At 43.6% G+C, this 19304-nt stretch overlaps 1 protein-coding gene across 1 annotated transcript in view; it reads right to left on the reverse strand.

Annotated features, from left to right (window-relative positions):
- Positions 1-19304, reverse strand: part of TBC1D22B (TBC1 domain family, member 22B) — a 75063-nt gene that overhangs the window by 35214 nt on the left and 20545 nt on the right. Inside the window, exons 3-8 of the mRNA XM_011944567.1 lie at positions 17322-17629; positions 14816-14995; positions 14228-14298; positions 12737-12865; positions 10454-10519; positions 6201-6315 (exon numbers count right to left, since the gene is read on the reverse strand). Coding sequence (XP_011799957.1) covers positions 6201-6315; positions 10454-10519; positions 12737-12865; positions 14228-14298; positions 14816-14995; positions 17322-17629 — 869 coding nt within the window. The remainder of the gene's footprint in view (positions 1-6200; positions 6316-10453; positions 10520-12736; positions 12866-14227; positions 14299-14815; positions 14996-17321; positions 17630-19304) is intronic.

Consider the following 19304-nt stretch of genomic DNA (forward strand, 5'->3'; position numbering starts at 1 on the left):
GTGTTTGGTTTTCTGTTCCTGTGTTAGTTTGCTGGGAATGATGGTTTCCAGCTTCATCCATGTCCCTGTAAAGGACATGAACTCATTCTTTTTTATGGCTGTATAGTATTCCATGGTCTAAATGTGTGACATTTTCTTTATCCAGTCTACCATTGATGGGCATTTGGGTTGGTTCCAAGTCTTTGCTATTGTGAACAGTGTTGCAATAAACATACACGGGCATGTATCTTTATAGTAGAATGTTGTTTTGATTTTTTAAATAAGCATACTTCTACTACAATTTTTTTTAAAAAAGATGAGCAATAAGAAAGGTACTGCCTGCTTTAGAGCATTAAATATAATCAGTGAAGCCATTAGAAGTTCAAGGACAAGGATTGAAGTTGAGATTCCACCAAGTCATATAAAGAGCACAGGTATTAAGACCAAAATACCTAGGTTTGAGTTTGAGAAGCTCATTAGACTCCTGAGTCTTGGATTTTTCACCTTATAAAATGGCTTGATACATCTACCTTCAACAGACATTGGGCCCTACTAAAGGAAATCAGGTATGTCCAAGATCTTTGCAAATAGTGAAGTACTTTAAAAAACCAGTGTAATGTTACTGCTTGGCCAGAAAAACAAGGGCTACAACTACAGACTCCTAGGGAAAGAGAGATGGATGGGAGCTGGAGGATTAGGAGAGACAGCCAACTATAATATGCAGCTCTGATTTGGACCCTGATTCAATTACTACTTTTTAGATGCGATAACTGCATTATGGCTTTGTGTTTTAAAAAAATGTCTTTGGCCAGGTGCAGCGGCTCACGCCTGTAATCCCAGCACTTTGGGAGGCTGAGGCGGATAAATGGCCTGAGTTCAGGAGTTCAAGCCCAGCCTGGGCAAAATGGCGAAACCCTGTCTCCACAAAAAATACAAAAATTAGCCAGGCATGATGGTGCGAGCCTGTAGTCCCAACTACTCCAGAGGCTGAAGTGGGAGGATTGCTTGAGCCCAGGAGACGGAGGTTGCAGTGAGCTGAGATCGTGCCACTGCACTCCAGTCTGGGCAACAGAGTGAGACTGTCTCAAAAAACAAACAAAAAATTATGATATATATACGTGTGTGTGTGCGTGTGTGTATGTGTGTGTACATACATATATACCTTTCAGAGATACATATAAAAACATTTATGCATAAAATGATATGATGTTTGACATTGAGATTTGCTTCAAAATAATTCACAATGGTGAGGGAGTAGAGAATGCATACAGGTTTAGATAAAACAAGACTGGGATCAGGCATGGTGGCTCACGCCTGTAATTTCAACACTTTGGGAGGCTGAGGCAGGAGGACGCTTGAGCTCAGGGATTCAAGACAAGCCTGGGCAACGTGGCAAAAAATTATCTCTACAAAAAATACAAAAAATTGGCCAAATGTGATGGCACTCCTTTGTAGTCCCAATTATTCGGGATGCTGAGGTGAGAGGATCACTTGAACCAGCAGGTTGGGGCTACAGTGAGCCATGATCATGCCACTGCACTCCAGCCTGGGTGACAGAGTGAGACCCTGTCTCAATCAATTAATCAATCAACAAATAAATAATACTTTATTATTTATTATTATTTTTTGAGATGGAGTCTCCCTCTGTTGCTCAGGCAGGAGTACAATGGCGCGATCTCAGCTCACTGCGACCTCTGCCTCCTGGGTTCAAGCAATTCTCCTGCTTCAGCCTCTCCAGTAGCTGGGATTACAGGTGCATGCCACCTTACCCCACTAATTAGTAAATAATACTTTATTATTAAAAAATGCTAACAATCATCTGAGCCTTCAGCAAGTCATAATCTTTTTGCTAGTGGAGGATCTTGTCTCAATGTTGATGGCTGCTGACTGTCAGGGTGGGTGGTTGCTAAAGGCTGGGCTGGCTGTGACAATTTCTTAAGACAGTAATGAAGTTGGCCACATTGATTGACTTTTCCTTTCACAAAAGATCTCTCTGTAGCATGTGATTCTGTTTGACAGCATTTTACCCACAGTAGAACTTCTTTCAAAATTCAGTCAGTCTCTTGCCTGCCACCATGTAAGACATGACTCTGCTCCTCATTTGTCTTCTGCTATGATTGTGAGGCCTCCCCAGCCATGTGGAGCTTTGGCTGGGAACAGACCAGGGAATCAATGGCTTTGGAGAGGAGCCAGGAATTAAATCTCAGCTAATGAACCTTATTCAGTCTGTAAGAATTTTGATGAGAGTGCCGTTGATAATAGTAAACTCAACTGCAATTGTGTTTATCTTATTATTTGGATGAGTATCAGTGGAGGAAATGGAGACTCAGAAGACATGCCAGCAGAAGTTATTACCTCAGTCATTACTGGAAATCTTAGCTGGCTGACCTTGCACTTGACAAGAATGTAACGCTGAAAATAAAACCAGACTTTCTATTTATCTGAAAAAAACAAAACAAAACAAAAAAATGAAGTCAATCTGGCCAGGTGTGGTAGCTCACTCCTATACTCTCAGGACTTTGGGAGGTCAAGGCAGGACTGCTTGAGGTCAGGAATTCAAGACGAGCCTGGGCAACACAATGAGAACCCCATCTCTACAAAAAATTAAAAAATTAGCTGGGTGTGGTGGTGCACAGCTGTAGTCCCAGCTACTCAGGAGGCTGAGGCAGGAGGATCACTTGAGCCCAAGAGTTTGAGATTACAGTTTGAGCTATGATTACACCACTGCACTCCAGCCTGGGCAAAAGAGTGGGACCCTGTCTCCAAATAAATAAATAAATAACATTTTTTTAAAAATTGGAGTCAACCTTCTCAAGTCCTGCCACTGCTTTACTAATTGAGTTTACATAATATTCTAAATCCTTTGTTGTCATTTCAAATGTTCATAGCATCTTCACCAGGAGTAGATTCCATCTCAAGAAAGTATGTCAGCTATAGCTTTACTAACTTACTAAATATATCTCTTAAATAATAAGACTCAGAAGTTGAAATGACTCCTTGATCCACAGGCTGCAGAACAGACATTGTGTTAGCAGGTATGAAAACATTAATCTCCTTGTACATCTCCATCAGAGCTCTCAGGTGTCTAGGTTCATTGTCAATGGACAGTGATATTTTGAAAGACATCTTTTTTTGTGAGCAAGAGGTCTCAACAGTGGCCTTAAAATATTCAATAAACCATGCTATAAACAGATGTGCTGTCATCTAAGCTTTATTGTTCCACTTATAAAGCACAGGCAGAGTATATTTTGCATAATTCTTAAGGGCTCTAGGGTTTTTGGAATGGTAAGTGAGCACGGGCTTCAACTTAAAGTCACCAGCTGCCTTAGTCCCTAACAAGAGAGCCAGCCTGTCCTTTGAAGCCAGACTCTGACTACTCCTCTCTAGCTATGAAAGTCCTAGATAGCAGGCTGGTCATAGTGGCTACTATGTACTTGTAATCCCAACTACTCAGGAGACCAAGACAGGAGGATCACTTGAACCAGGAATTCAAGACCAGCCTGGGCAACATACTAAGACTCCCTCTCTACAAAAATTGTTTTTATAAAGTGAGCCGGGTGTGGTGGGTGTGCATCTGCAGTTCTAGCTACTCAGGGGGCAGGAGGATTGCTTTAGTCAGAGTATAAGGTTACAGTGTGCTATGATCATGCTACTGTCTCTTAAAAAAATAATTAAATTTAAAAAAGAAAGTCCTGGATGGCATCTTTTTCCAATAGAAGGCTGTTTTGTCTATACTGAAAATCTGCTGTTTAGTGTAGCGCCTTCATCAATGATCTTAGCTAGATCTTCCAGATAATTTGCTGCAGCTTCTCCATCAGCACTTGTTGCTTCACCCTGCACTTTTATGTTATGGAGATGGCTTCTTTCCTTAAACTTCATGAAAACCAACTTCTGCTAGCTTCAAACTTTTCTTCTGCAGCTTCCTCACCTCTCTTAGCCTTTATGGAAGTGAAGAGAGTTAAGGCCTTGCTTTGGGTTAAGCTCAGGATTTAAGGAATGTTGTGGCTGGTTTGATCTTCTATCCGGAACACTAAAACTTTCTCCATATCAGCAATAAGGCTATTTTGCTCTCATATTATTTGTATGTTCACTGGAATAGCACTTTTAATTCCTTCAAGAACTTTTCCTTTGCTCACAATTTGGCATGCTGGCACAAGAGGTACAGCTTTCAGCCTGGCTCAGCTTTTGACCTGCCTTCTTCATTAAGCTTAATCACTTATAGCTTTAGATTTAAAGCGAGAGACATGTAACTTCCTTTCCCTTGAACACTTACAAGCCATTGCAGAGTTATTAATTCACCTAATTTGAATATTGTTGTGTCTCAGGGAATAGTGAGGCCCAAGGAGAGGGAGATGAGGAAAGATCAGCTGGTAGAGCAATCAGAACACACACAACATTTATAAATTAAGTTCACTGTCTTATATGGAGGCAGTTCATGGCACCCTGAAATAATTACAACAATAACATCAAAGTTTGCTGATCACAGATGACCATGACAGATATAATAATAATGAAAAGTTAAAAATACTGTGAGAATTACCAGAATGTGACACGAGACACAAAGTGAACACATGCTTTTGAAAAATGGTACTGATAGACTTGCTCAGTGCAGGGTTGCCACAAATCTTCAATTTATAAAAATACAATATCTACAAAGCTCAATAAAACAAGATATGCCTGTACCAAGATTAAAAAGCAGTCATATCTATCACAGGAAGGCACACTGCTTGATGGGGTTGAAGCAGTAACGGGATAGGCACCTAAAGAAAGTGAAGACAGGCTTGGAACAAAATACAAATATAAAAAACAAAGCTAACAAGATAATTAAATAGCTAATCCGAACTACAGCTGCTGAGGATTACTTTTAACTGGCACAACACTGTTAGCAAGATTTCATGACAGCATTCAGACTTCAAATGTAAATTAATGAATGGGTTAATACCATCCTAGGCTCATTCTTCAATACTATTTTAGAAAATTACTACTGCAAGAAGCAACTAAAAAATCCCAACAGATCAGCTGAACTGCTCTCTTGATAAAATTATACAACATAATAGAATTATGCTGCTTCCAAAAGTTGGTCTATTAAGGCGGGGGGTGGGGGGAAGATGTAAAAAGTCCTCTAGAAAAAGCCTTCTTAGTCAGTTGCCTTAATTTTCCAAGATTGCCTCATGAAAGACCTCATCATCCCTTTGAGCCCCATTGGAAAACCTGGATAGGACAGACCAAGTGAGACATTTCTTACGCTGTCCTCTCCAAACGGCTCCACTCTCACCCATTTTTCTCATCACCCAACCCCCTAACCCCTCCAAATGGCTTCCTCCAAAAACCACAATCATCCACCACCCTCAGAGTCTAAAGAAAATCGTTTTAGTCCTAGCTCTGCCGCTAATAAGGGGACAGAGAATCTCACAACTTCTCAGTGAAATGAGGAATTACATGAATGGCTTTCTAAGATCCCTTTCGATGTTCTTATTCCTACATGAGGTTCTCCTTACCTAAGGAAACAAAGCATCAGGCCGTGGCAGATGGGTTTTCCTGTGACTCTCTCAGCAGAAGTGATTAAGGAAACCAAAACAGAGAAACACAGAATCCTCAACTCCTTTAAGACTCTGCTTAACTTAGGCTGGCTGGCAGAGGCTGGGACTATAAGAAAACCTAACTGCTGCCATGAAATCAAATCTCTCTCTAAAGTGACAAGAACCCAGTGGGGTGAGAGGTGAAGAAGGAGTGGGGAGAAATCAAGGTCTTGGAGTTCTCCTTGGCCCATTCCATCACTCCCCGTATGTGCTGGGTTCTGGTGCCACAACCTTTTGTCCTCTGCATGTCCACATCCTGCTCCTAAGATACAGCAAGTGAACTGGAGTGTGCAGGCCTGATGTCCAATCTAAAATTCCAGTTTACATGGATGAGAGCCTGAGTCGGAAGCAAGTTCAAAAGAATCCTAAAATAATCTCAAATAAACCATAAAACTACAAAACATATCAATGTGGTCATTCTTGTGACAAAGGAGATCTTTTTAGGTGAGATCTGTGACCATCTTAAGAGACAAATTCCAGGCAGCAACCACTATTAAAAGTAGTTTTAGCTGTGTATTCCAAAGGCACTATCTATTTTCTAGCAAGACATACCCACTGGCTGGACTCTTGGGAAAAACAAACAGACAGACGGCAGATAAGAAAGAGCAATAGCTTGTTCAACTTGGTACTAATGCTTCTTACCCACATATTCTGAGAGGAAGACGACAAAGAATGGAGTGACCAGGTCATTAATTCCCTGGACATACCCACTGGCAGGGTGGCGGATGGCCCAAATAAATAGAATTCTTTCAAAGATCTAGGAAAATGAGAAAGAAAGACACGAGTGTTAAATCACGGGGACACACTCCCTCCCTCCGTTTACCTACCTCACTATTTACCTCTGGGTTGGCGTAGAATTTTTAGGAAAATTTAAAAATACTGTGGGATAAAGAAGTATATAAATGCAAAAAGTTTCTAATACACTAATTGTTTTCAAGTAGGGGTAGATACTTATTGCCCTTTCTTCATTTTTTCATTATCTGGTCACCATAATACGAAATTGGGAAAAGGAAAGAACTGCAACCCAAATGACTTAGAAAACATTTGGGATGAATGCTGTTAATTCAGGCCACCACATTCTCATCTGTAGATACTGTTTTCTATTTCCAAGAGCAAGATATCAGAACATCCTAGTTCTGATGCTTTTTTCTAAATTTTTTTTTTTTTGTCATTATAGGATTTAGAGAGGAAATACCTTCTCTACTACCCTCCACTCTCCCTGCTGAGAAGAAAGGAGGTCTAGATTTAATTCTAACCCAGCCTGACTAGGACCAAGTGACAGACTGCACATTGCAGGAAGTCACTTCACGTATCAGGATACAACTCAGACATCTGCTAAGGATAGGAAGTCAAACAAAATCCTATGGACTCCTACAGCTGGATATCTGAGAACAGAGAAACCACCCAGGGCCCCCATGGGAAAGACCCTGGGGTTTAGCATATTAGCCACAAGAAGCCAGAGGCCTAGGCTGGGGACAAAGGAAAGATCTTTATAGTCCCTTTACAGAATCATGCCCTGTCCCACTCAACTATACTCTCCTTGCTTTCATTAGGCCCTCTGAGTTTCTCCCCACCTTCTCTCAACCTGATGATACCCATTGCCTGGTTTCATCCTGGTGACCACAACTCCTGAGTCTGACACATTCTTGAGACTGGTTTTGACTGGGCTGCCTTATGTCTCTGTGAATCACACCAGAGAGATGGCAGAGGTGATGGTGAGTACATGCAGATGATAGGGTAGGAGATTAGAAAGCACGTGGACTCAGGAGAATCTCAGCCAATCACCTCAGCATCAGAATGAAGAGGCCCTCTCAAGCAGGTGCAAGGGAGAAAAACCTCCCAGGGAGACCAATAAACAGGAAATGGTTATATGGTTTTTGAAGATGGTTATCTAGTGTAGGAGGGACATAGAGAATCTAGAGACATATAAAGGATGCTTCCCAGCCCCTCTGTCATAGACAGTTGTGTCTACAGCTGGCAAACAGAGCTGAGGAACGGCTTCCTTCACTGTCAACACTGCTGCCTTCACAGGCAGTGAGAACAAAGCCCTCCCTGGAAGGGAGCTGGCCTCTCTGCCTTCACTAGACCTACCCATTTGCTTTGTGCGGTTGAGGAAAGGGCACAGCAACCTCATTTGCATTCAGCCCAACACTCTAATGGGAGCATTCTTATACTGTATTTCCTCTCTGTTGCTAAACAACCCCTCTATCTTGAAAACACAGCCAAAGCTAGAACCATCATTTTCAGGAAAATCTCAAGAATTCCCTGGCTCACTCTCTTTCTTTGTACTTCTTGTGACCTGGGTCTGTCTAGATGCCTCTGTTAAAAAGCTCCTCCAGGTTGGTCTTTCCAAAGGACTTAGAAGGGCTTCTACTCCATAGGATCAGTTCTTTGTAAATACTCATATCCTTGGCGCCTGGCTGTAACAATGGCCAAGTACATGGAAGCTAGCTGTTCAGAATCAGGAGACCTGTGATCATCCTCTCTAGTAAGGGTGGGACAACACAGACACACTCACACGGTCAAAGTGAAGTGGTCAAAGAGATGGAAACTGAAGAGCACCAAGCCTGGTAATCAGGGGAGACCATGGGATGCTCACTGTAGAAAAAGTCTGGGATAATCCTGCCTTAGAGAGAGGAGTGGATAGGAGAACCCCTGGAGGTTTTCCTGTGTCTCTTCTACTAGTGTGGGTAATTTTTACCTACTATAGTCAATTCTCAGGTATCTTTCAGGTTTTCAAAGCAAGCCTTTCCGTATTCAGTGTTACTTAGTTCTTTGCTTCTTGGTTGGCATTTTTACCAGACTGGACGGTGGCTCACGCCTTGTAATTCCAGCATTTTGAGAGGAAAAGCAGTAAGAGTGCTTGAGGCCAGGGGTTCAAGACCAGTCCTGGGCAACAAAGCAAGACCCCATCTTTACAAAAAATTATGAGAAAAAAATTAGCCAAGTGTGGTGGTGCATGATTGTAGCCCCAGCTACTTGGGAGGCTGAGGCAGGAGGACTGCTTGAGCCCAGGAGGTAGAGGCTGCAGTGAGCTATGATCACACCATTGCACCATAGCCTGGGTGACAGAGTGAGACCCTGTCTCTTAAAAGTTAAAATAAAAAAAATTAAAAAGATGACTGTAGCCTGCTAGATGAAATGGTAATTCAGGAAAAATTGGAAAGAATAAAGTTTGAGTTCCCATATTGTATTCAGGATGCACTACTAAGAGAAGCCACCAGCCCCCAACCTTTTTTTTTTTTTTGAGATAGGATCTTGCTCTGTCACTCAGGCTAGAGTGCAGTGGCACAATCATGGCTCATTGCAGCTTTGACCACCTGGGCTCAAGAGATCCTCCCTCCTCAGCCTCCCAAATAGCACAGGCACAGTAGCACAGGCACATACCACCATGCCTGGCTACTTCTGTAACTTTTTTGAGACAGAGTCTCGCTATGTTACTCAGACTGGTCTCAAACTTGTGGGCTCAAGCAATCCCTCTGGCCTTGGCCTCCCAAAGTGCTGGGATTATAGGAGTGAGTCACCATGCCTGGCTGAGAAGCCTTTTAAACTGACTACTTTCCCCATCTCCAAATTTAGAGTAAGCATGCACAGGTAAAAGAAAAGTCTCTGAACGTCTCCAAGTTAAAATGAGGAATAAGCAGTGCTGAGCCATGGAAAACTGTATGGGAGGATAAAGGGATCGTGAATGGGTTTTTAGCTTCCTATGAGCTGAATCTCATAGTTAAAATAATGGTGTTACCTTCAAAATCTTCTTTATGCTATAGGTAAGGCATGAGGGACCCCACCAGTGGAGACATCTATATTTAAACAAAATTATAAATATAACCCAAAGTCAAATAGAAATTATTTTCAGCATTTTAACCACCATCCCTCTCTATTATGAGAATGGCAAGTTCCGTTAAAAGAGCACTAACACTTAGTGTCCTGGCTACTGTAAAGTTGCAAAGGAAATCCCTAATCTTAAGAAGTTTACAGTTACTGCTTGAGTCAAAACATAATAGTCCCACTGACACCTTCCATGTACTTCATTAACTTGTTAGGTCTCAAAACATAACTACTAATCCCACTTCTAAATATATACCCAAAAGAATTTAAAATAAAGACTCAAACAGATAGTCACATACCCATACTAGCAGCAGCATTACTCACAATAGCCAAAATGTGAAAGCAACCCATGTGTCCACTGACAGATGAATAGCTCAACGGTATGTGTTACATATGCACAATGGAATATTATTCAGCCTTAAAAAAGGAAGGAAATTCACACATGCAACAACAGGCATGAACCTTGAAGATATTATGCTAAGTGAAATAAGCCAGTCACAAAAGGACAAATATTGTATGATTCCACTTATTTGAGCTACCTGAAGTAGTCAAATTCTTAGAGACAAATAGAATGGAGGCTGCTGGGGAAGGGAGTTAATATTTAAAGGGTACAGAGTTTCAGTCTGGGAAGATGAAAAATGTTCTGGAAGTGGACGGTGATGGTCATACAACAATGTGACTGTACTTAATGCCACCGAGCTGTACACTAAAAAATGGTTAACATAGTAAATTTTATATTATGTATATTTTACCACAATTTAGAAAATCACTACTTCCAGCTTGATAAAGTAGAGCAAATACAGGAATAGGAATTCTAAGATGTGGGTTCTTCATTCTGCCACCAGGTAGACTCAAAGTTCTGAGCAAGTTCCTTAGCCTTTCAAAGTGTTATTCCGCTCACAGATTTGTTATGAAGATGAAATGAGAATGCATGAAACCATGCTCTAAAGGAACCAAAGCTGCATATATGAACGTAAGGTACTATTATGATTAGCCGCAAACCTGTAAACAGGTGCCACAGAACTATGCGGGGAGAAGTGCCAAAGAACATTAAGTAATTCCCTCACCTCCTGTACAAGTGGTTGCTGGAACAACGGAATGAGAGGATTCGTCCTTGGAATGTCAATGTGAATCTGAAAAAGAGAAGGCATGTCCAAAAACACAAATGCCACTTTGTTCTTTTTTGTTGTTGTTGAGATGAAGTCTCGCTCTTGTCCCCCAGGCTGGAGTGTAATTGGCACTATCTCGGCTCACCACAACCTCCACTTCCAAGGTTCAAGCGATTCTCCTGTCTCAGCCTCCCAAGTAGCTGGGATTACAGGTATCTGTCCCTATGCCTGGCTAATTTTTGTATTTTTAGTAGAGATGGGGTTTCACCATGTTGGCCTAGCTGGTCTCGAACTCCTGACCTCAGATGACCCACTCGCCTCGGCCTCCCAAAGTGCTGGGATTACATGTGTGAGACACCGTACTTGGTCCAGTTTGTTCTTTTGACAAGTTTTTTTTTTTTTTTTTTAAAGAAATGGGAATCAAAGTAGTAAGAAAACACAATTTGTCTTCAGAAAGAAGTGACTGACATAGAAAAAAAATCTAGTTATACCTACCTGCCCATATGGAACATGTTTCCATGATAACAGTAGTTTATTAGGAAACCTCCCAAAAGAAACCACTTAAGTCAAATGGCAATAGGCTTCACAGCCTGAGGGTTTTTTCTTATTGCTCTGAAGTCTGTTTCACTCTGGGTTGGCATGTATGTAGCAGGTATGATCCAAGTAGGTACCCTTCTTTCAGAATCTTACTCATCGACAGTTCCTAAGAACTAGAAGAGCTCACAAAGCTGCATAAATGTCCTAAAATAGGGAACCAGAGATGAACTTGTTTATGAAGTCACGACGTGTAAGAAGTGGGGAAAGGCCAGGGGCGATGGCTCACGTCTGTAATCTCAGCATTTTGGGAGGCCAAGGTGGGTAGATCACTTGAGGTCAGGAGTTTGAGACCAGCCTGGCCAACGTGATGAAACCCCATCTGTACTAAAAATACAAAGATTAGGGCTGGGTGCGGTGGCTCACACCTGTAATCCCAGCACTTTGGGAGGCTGAAGTGGGTGGATGGATCACCTGAGGTCAGGAGTTCGAGACCAGCCTGGCCAACATGGCAAAACCCTGTCTCCACTAAAATTACAAAAATTAGCTGGATATGGTGGTGTGCACCTGTAATCCCACCTACCCAGGAGGCTGAGGCAGGAGAATCCGTGGAACCTGGGGGACAGAGACTGGGGTGAGCCGAGATTGCACCACTGCACTCCAGCCTAGGTGACAGAACAAGACTCCGTCTCAAAAAAAATAAACAAAATATTAGCTGGGCCTGGTGGCACATGCCTATAATCCCAGCTACTCGGGAAGCTGAGGCAGGAGAATCACTTGAACCCGGGAGGCACAGGCTGCAGTAAGCCAAGATCGTGCCACTGCACTCCAGCCTGGACGACAGAGCAAGACTCCATCTCAAAAAAAAAAAGTGGGGAAGGACCAAAAGGAGTTGGCCTTCAGTAACTGAAGCTGAAAGTTCTTACTTCTGTTACCTAAGACATCACTATGGTCCATTTCAACTCGGGGATTTCCCAATGCCCAGTCTAGCTACGCAAAAGACTGTGTCAGCAGCAGCAGCAGAGGCTACTTCAGTTCTTGAAGCTTGTTGTAGATAGCTGCCCACTTTTCACTTTCTGCGACCCCTGGCCTACTCTTCTCCTCCCTCCATGTGTGATGTTGGGAGGAGACCTTTCCACAGACCATGAGGACCATTATGGGCAGACGGAAGACTCTCTGACAAGACTACTGACAGCTACAGCTCCTACAGACAGTCACAGAGGCTGAAACAGCACTGCAGCTGCCAGAAAGACATACTGATGTCATAGTCCAGAGGTACTGGACCACTGCTAAGTGAGCTTGTCTTTCCTCTCCATACTCGATAACTCTTACTACTCACAGTGTGGTTGGTGGACCATCAGCAGCAGCATTGCAAGGGAGCACATTAGAACTTCAGGTTTTACCCGAGACCCGCTAAAATCAGAATCTGCATTTTCTCATAATCTCTAGGTGAGATCGTATCAAAATCCTAGGTGATTTGTATGTACATTAAAGTTTGAGAAGCACCGCACTGACTAGTGCCAAAAAAGTCTGTCTATTTAAAATGGCTAAAATCAGAGCTGCTGAATGAAAAGAGGGGAAACAGTTTTGATAAATTTAACTCCTAACCAATATACCACAGCCTGAGGACTTGGAAAGCCTGTACCCTGAGAGCACTACCATGAGACATACCTAAAGTGTATGACTGGTAAGCAAAGATGACTGTACCTGTCTGTAGGTATCCTGGTGATGTTCCTCATTTCGAGAGTCATAATACTGTTCAATGAAGCCAAAATATTCCTCCCGCTTCCGCTGCAGGGTCAACTTCCTCCTCTCAGTGTTTGCTGGGAGATAGCCCTATAGACAAGACTGCTGGTCAGATGGGGAAAGACAATGGTTGGATAAATCCTTAATTTTAATTTTAATCTATGCAGTGGTTTGGAAACTATCAAGAAGGAAAACTGCCAAGGATAAATCCCTTTTTGGTTCTGGCCACCCATTTTTTGCCCTCTTCTCATTGAATGAGATCCACATGTGAGCAGATGAAGCAAGGCCAGCTTTCCCAGGATTATTTACTCCCTTGGCCCTGCACTGTGCTGGAGCTTGAGCCACTGGTGAGCACTCCTCAGCTCCCAGAGCTGGCACAGTACAGGAGTGAATGTAGGTCAGTGGGAGGGAGCTGGACCCAAGTCATGGCCTTGGAGGGCTGCGTGTGTCCAGGGCCATACTTCTGAGAAACGCAGGGATATAGCAACCTCTACAGCACATCTCAGCAGTGTGCCAAGTAAGTTGGTGCCAGTTACATTCTTTTCCAGTGTAACTTTCAGAATTACCAGCTTAGGAAGCAGCTGAATGGAATCTGTGACATAACAGCTACAACACTCAGACAGAACTTCTGGCAGCAGCCCCCAGCCTAGCCAAAGCTCCAGGCCAACTTTCATTCTTATCCTTGGTCTAGATCCCACTCTCATTCTTGTATTTTCTGTTCCCCTTCCGTTCTCACCAAATCTACTCTGAATAGCATTCAAACTGATTAGAAGTGGCAGAGGCAATGATTATATGGTTGCAAGAGCAGAGGTGGGGCGAACAGTCAGGAGACAGACCCTTCTTCTTGAAAACATTTATGTAATGCATTCCACAGTGAGTGCCTGGAGAGTAGGGACTGTGGTTTATTCATTTTTGTATCTGCTCAGAGCATCTGGCACTATGCCTGGCAAACAGCAGGCCCTCAATCAATCCTCACTAGATGAATGAATGAATTTTACAGGCTCAGGAAACCCAAGCGTTCCTATCATAGCGGCTGGCACAGTGCTCTGTACTTGGTGAAGGCAGGACTAGTAAGGCTTCCAAGGGAGGCCCATTTATCAACTCTTCACAGATCAAAGTGGGTTTCAACTTTTGGTTATTCCGACTGAAACAGGAGTGAAGCACAGGGAATGTGTGAGCTTGCTCAAAGCTCACTCTATTCTTCTTCCTCGCTGTTAAGAACGTGAGACCATGACTATTGGTACAAGTCTGTGTACCTCTACATGTGTGTGAATAAACTCTCAAGAATGTGTTTCTTTATGCACAGAAATAGGACTACAGTCCCACAGTTCTGTCATATCCAGTAGGACTAGAGAAGTCTATGGAGTTAAGACCAATGTGTCCAGACTAACCTCATCAGGCAAGAAGGGCTGTGTGAGGCTCATACTTGTCTACACAGTAGGTAGAACTCACCGACAGGAGTCTCCAGGTTACAGGTCGAACCTCCCTGGGAACCCCTGGCCAGCTACACTTCCTCAGTTCATCTGTAAACAGAAAACAGCCTTGTTAGGTGAACTCTCCACAAATCCTCTAAAGCAAACCGCAACCAGCACTGCCTGATGTCTCCTTCCATTCATGTAAGACCACCACCACCACGTGGTACCCATAAGCACAGGGAAAAGCCCAAAACAGCCCTGAGCAGCCAAGTGCCAAGGACATGGCCTTGCAGTAGCAGTCCTGTCAGCTCAGAGATGAAAGTTAGAGGGGAAGAGAAAGACCAGTGGGTGTAGATTTCAGTAAGAGTCACCATGAGATAGGGGAGATCAAAGTCAGAATAGTTGCACTAGGGTCTACAGGCCACAGAAACCAGTCCCACCTAATTTGGTCCATAATCTCTAGTAACATATGTCTGACTTAATACCTGCATGTCACTGCAATGGGCACCAGGTCAGGAGAAGCTAGAAAAGTAAAAGAAGGAAGAATAAAGAGCAGTAGCTTCCAGGTCTCCGAGAATTCCAGTCACCAAAAGCTCCTACCTTGCCTGGGCCCACAGGGACTCACCTAAGTCAGTGTTGTGGCTGGAGAGAAGCTGACGGAATTTTTCTAGGCGGGTTTTCTCCCGGACAGTCATTGGGGGGGCCCCAGAAGCGTTCTGATCCGAGATCCGGGCAACGAGGGGGATGATGGGCCGGAGAGGGAGTGACTGCTGTTTGTGGAGTGGGTTCCTCAGGCATGTATCACCTGAGATCATTTGAAAAAGAAACAGAACGGGCTGTGTGAGGAGCATGGATTCTGAGAAGCCTTAAACCTAACCGTTCAGCATCGTGTCTCCTCCCCAAGGCCGTGGCTACCTGTGTGCACTGCCTGAAGTGCCCAGCTGAGGGGCAGCGAGGGGCCAGAACCCAGCCACGCTCCATTCACTGCCCAGAGAAAGGGCTGCATTTATATCAAACACACCAAGGCACCTTAGGTGCTAACAGAGACTCCAGATGCTGCAGCAACTTTTGAGAACTTTTTTGGTGACTCTAAAGGAAAATCCAATGTTTTCTTTCTACCCCAACTTGGAACTTTTCTTGGTGTCAAACAGTGAGTTTAGTTTAGTCTAAGGCAGAGTTTTCCTTCCCATTCCACATCCCAGAGCACATAAGGAATGATGACAATGCAGATGACACCACAAAGCACAAGGCTGCAATAAATGGAGGTGGTTGCTCTCCACAAGCCCCGGAACCCCCGGCTGCTCCATGGACTAAGAGGATCAATATCTCCACACATCCTGTACCTGGTTCTTGGCCCATCAGTGTGCCCTGGTGAGAAGCTCTGGCCTAAGGCAATCCTGCCTTTGGTGGCTGCAGTTCCTTTGTGTGCCTACATTTCCCACCAAAATGAACCAGTTCTTAATTCTGCCAGGATATGACTGAAATAACAAACAAAGACTCAAACTGAACTCTGTCTTGTTCTCGACATTTCTAGACTAGATGGTGGGTAGGGAGAATAAGCACTACAGGACTCAGATACACTGAGTGTTTCCTATGTATAAGGCATATAGGTCACTTTTACATATGACCTCTCATTTGATCCTTAGAACACATGGTAGGAATGTATAACTATTTTACAGACAAGAAACTGCAGCTCAGGGAGGTTAAATTATTTGCAAGTGAGAGGTGAAAAACCACCTTAGGTAAGCCTGACTCTGAAACTCTTGTATTACCACAAGCAAAAGTCAGTTTTCAATTCTAGTTGTGCTTACATGACTGCCTCATATTCTTTACGCGGCTGGGCCTTAAAAAGTAGTAGTCACAACAAAAATTAAACAGTGAATATCAACCAACCAGTACTACTAGAAGGTTTACAAAAACAACTTCCACGAGGCAGTTGGCTGGGAAGCCTAGTGTAACGAGAGGACTAGAAAATGCAGACACACTGCAAAGCTGAGACAGATGTAAATCTCTGCTATTACCTATTTACAGACAGATGCCCGCAGGAGAAAACCTCCTCAGGGAGAATGCTCTGGGCTGGGCCGGGGAGGTCCTGGCTGCACAGGGCAGCTCATTGTGCATCACAGTAGGGGCCTTCCTCACACTGGGAATCTCTGGAGGCCCTCCATCACCGTGTGTAGACACCTTCCACAGCCTGCAGCTGTGGCCACCTGGTCAGTAACACTGAATGCCTATCTGTGCATGGCACTGAAGGTTCACGCCAGAGCCCAAATCAGTGATGGAAAATAACTGTGGAATGATTGCAAAGACCTTACAGCCATGAAAAAAGTTCCCTCAGAACATGAGCCAAGGCTCTGATGTTCTTTTACTTCCTTTTCATCCTTTACCTGCTCACCGCTTTAACTCTCACTGCAATGACAAAGCTTCCCTCTCCAGTTCCCAACATACTTTCATAAAACCCATTAGGGCAACATTAAACACAACCATGAATATTTAAAGGAATACACTGAGAGTCCCCAAAGGTCTAATAAAACCACTATCACATCAGCCGTTACTCTGGCCAGTTTCCCGAAAAGAAACAGAGAGGCCTCTACTTCCATCCCACCCAACCTGATGGGACCAGCCCGATGGTCAGGAAGCTGAGACCTGGGGCCTTTAGGCACATTTGCTCCCTCCCTCAGGAACAGGAAGAGACAACCTTATGCTAGTAGCTGTTCCCTAGGGCTGAGAAAGTCAAACCACAGTGGCCAAACAATTGTGAAATTCAGCCACTAACAGCTTTAAATACATTAGTTAATATTTCTAAACCTGACCAGGCCTAAAGCAATGTGAAGCAATCAAACCAGAAGTTTTGGACTCCACCACAGGGAAAGGAAGAAGAGAAGAGGAGAATGGCAAACAACACCTGGGTGTTAGAAAGTGAAGGCCCAGGTTACCAGACTGGGCAGCCACCACTGTGGGAGGGGCAAGTATAGCTTGTGACCACCCAGGCTTAATGATGCCATATCTCAGGTTTGAATTTACCACCCCACTGAATATTTATTGAGTGAAGCCACAAAGAAAAATCGCTTTTATTTAAAATGCACGCTGCTGAGAAGGCTGAGGCTATGAAGGGAGCAGGAAGGACTTACTAGAGTTTCTGGACAGCTGGGCATCACTGCTGGATTTTATGACCTTGTAGTTGGCAGGAACATCCGATGTCGTTGACTGGGACCGTTCTGGTTTTACCCTCAGCTTGCTGTGGTTTTCTAGAACTTGGGCTGCAGTTGCCAAAGCAACTTTTGAGTTCAGAGTTTGGAAAGAAGGTGAGGAAAAGTCCTCTTCCTCATCATCGCCAATGTCCCAAGCATCACTGGTATTCCGCGCAAACTCATGAAAACTGGAGGCCTTCTTATTCTTCAGAGGAACTGTGCTGACTTTTGATCGTTCTTTAATGAAACTTCAAGAAAGGAGACACGATTACCAAGGAATGGCCTGACACATCTGACCACCTGCATTTGCTTATTATTATAATGTTAATAAATTACAAACTACTCCATACATAATCATTAGCTTCTTCAAACAACAACGGCCCATATCCATTCTTCATCTAGATACATCCAGACCAGCCTGAGATCGCAGAGACAGATGTAGCAGAGACAGCAATGGTCACCAAACATCCCATGTGCTCTTGTACACTTCCTGGCCCCCATGCACTTAGGTGAGGCCATATGACCAGTTCTGGCCAAAGGACTAAGAAGAGAAATAAGGCATTTACTTCCAGGCAAATTAGAGAATAGGTGTCAGTTCTGTATAACTTTTTTTTTTTTTTTTTTTTTTTTGAGACAGAGTGTCTGTCACCCAGGCTGGAGTGCAGTGGTACGATCATGGCTCACTGCAGTCCACAAGTGATCCACCACAGCCTCTTGAGTAGCTGGGACTACAGGTGTGCACTAACATGCCTGGCTAATTTTATTATTATTTTCCGTAGACACAAGGTTTCACTATGTTGCCCAGGCTGGTCTTGAGCTCCTGGGCTCAAGCGATCCTCCCACCTCGGCCTCCCAAACTGTTGGGATTACAGGTGTGAGCCACCATGCCTGACCTATAGCTTCTCTTCTATCATGATGACTGGCAAGATGGTAGGGACTCCCTCAGCCTAGGTAACTGAGTGACTATGTGAAGCAGCAGCAACTATGTAGAGGAGCCTGCCCTCTGCCCTTACCCCACCCCCATTTTAGACATGTAGCATGAGCAGGAAATAGACCTTTACTGTGTTAATCCACTGAGATTTGAGAGTTGATCTGCTATCACTTAGAGTAGCACATAAACTACAGCCAGAAAACGAGATAATTTTAGGTAGTCCATATATGTAGCATTAAACCTTAAGTCCCAAAATAAAAAAGTTGTTCCATTTTTTGTTCTTCCGTTAGCCTTGAGAAGAAAGTTGAAGTTTGGTGCTACTCTGTCTTTAAGACCATTTTCTAAGTAGGTGCCAAAGTGAGAGCAGCCTCAGAATCAATATATTTTCTAGCAACAAGATCTGGCTCCAAATTTAATAAGACTGTTTGGTTTTTCACTGGGTATTTATATGGTTCTTTTCTTTTAAGAGTCAGGGCCTTGCTCTGTCACCCAGGGTGGAGTGATGGAGTGCAGTAGAGAAATCTTGGCTCACTGCAGTCTTGAACTCCTGTACTCAAGCAATCCTTCCACCTTAGCCTCCTGAGTAGCTGGACTACAGGCGCACACCACCATGCTTGGATTTTTTTTCTTTTCTTTTTTTTTTTTTTGAAGAAATAAGGGTCTCATGTTGCTCTCGCTAATCTCAAACTCCTGGCCTCAAGTGATCCTCTCACCTTAGCCTCCCAAATTGCTGGGATTACAGGCATGAGTCACCACACCCAGAAGTTACTTCTTGTTTATGACAAATGTTGTTTTCTATTTATAGAAATTATAATATTTGTTTTTTAAAACAAGTCTATTTGAGTGGCCAGGCATGGTGGCTCGCGCCTGTAATCCCAGCACTTTGGGAGGCGGAGGCAGGAGTTTGAGATCAGCCTGGCCAACATGGTGAAACCCCATCTCTACTAAAAAATACAAAAAATCTCTACTAAAAAAATATAAAAGGCCGGGCG

Source organism: Colobus angolensis, unplaced genomic scaffold (genome assembly GCF_000951035.1).
Source record: "Colobus angolensis palliatus isolate OR3802 unplaced genomic scaffold, Cang.pa_1.0 Scaffold105, whole genome shotgun sequence".
NCBI classification, from domain to species: domain Eukaryota; kingdom Metazoa; phylum Chordata; class Mammalia; order Primates; family Cercopithecidae; genus Colobus; species Colobus angolensis.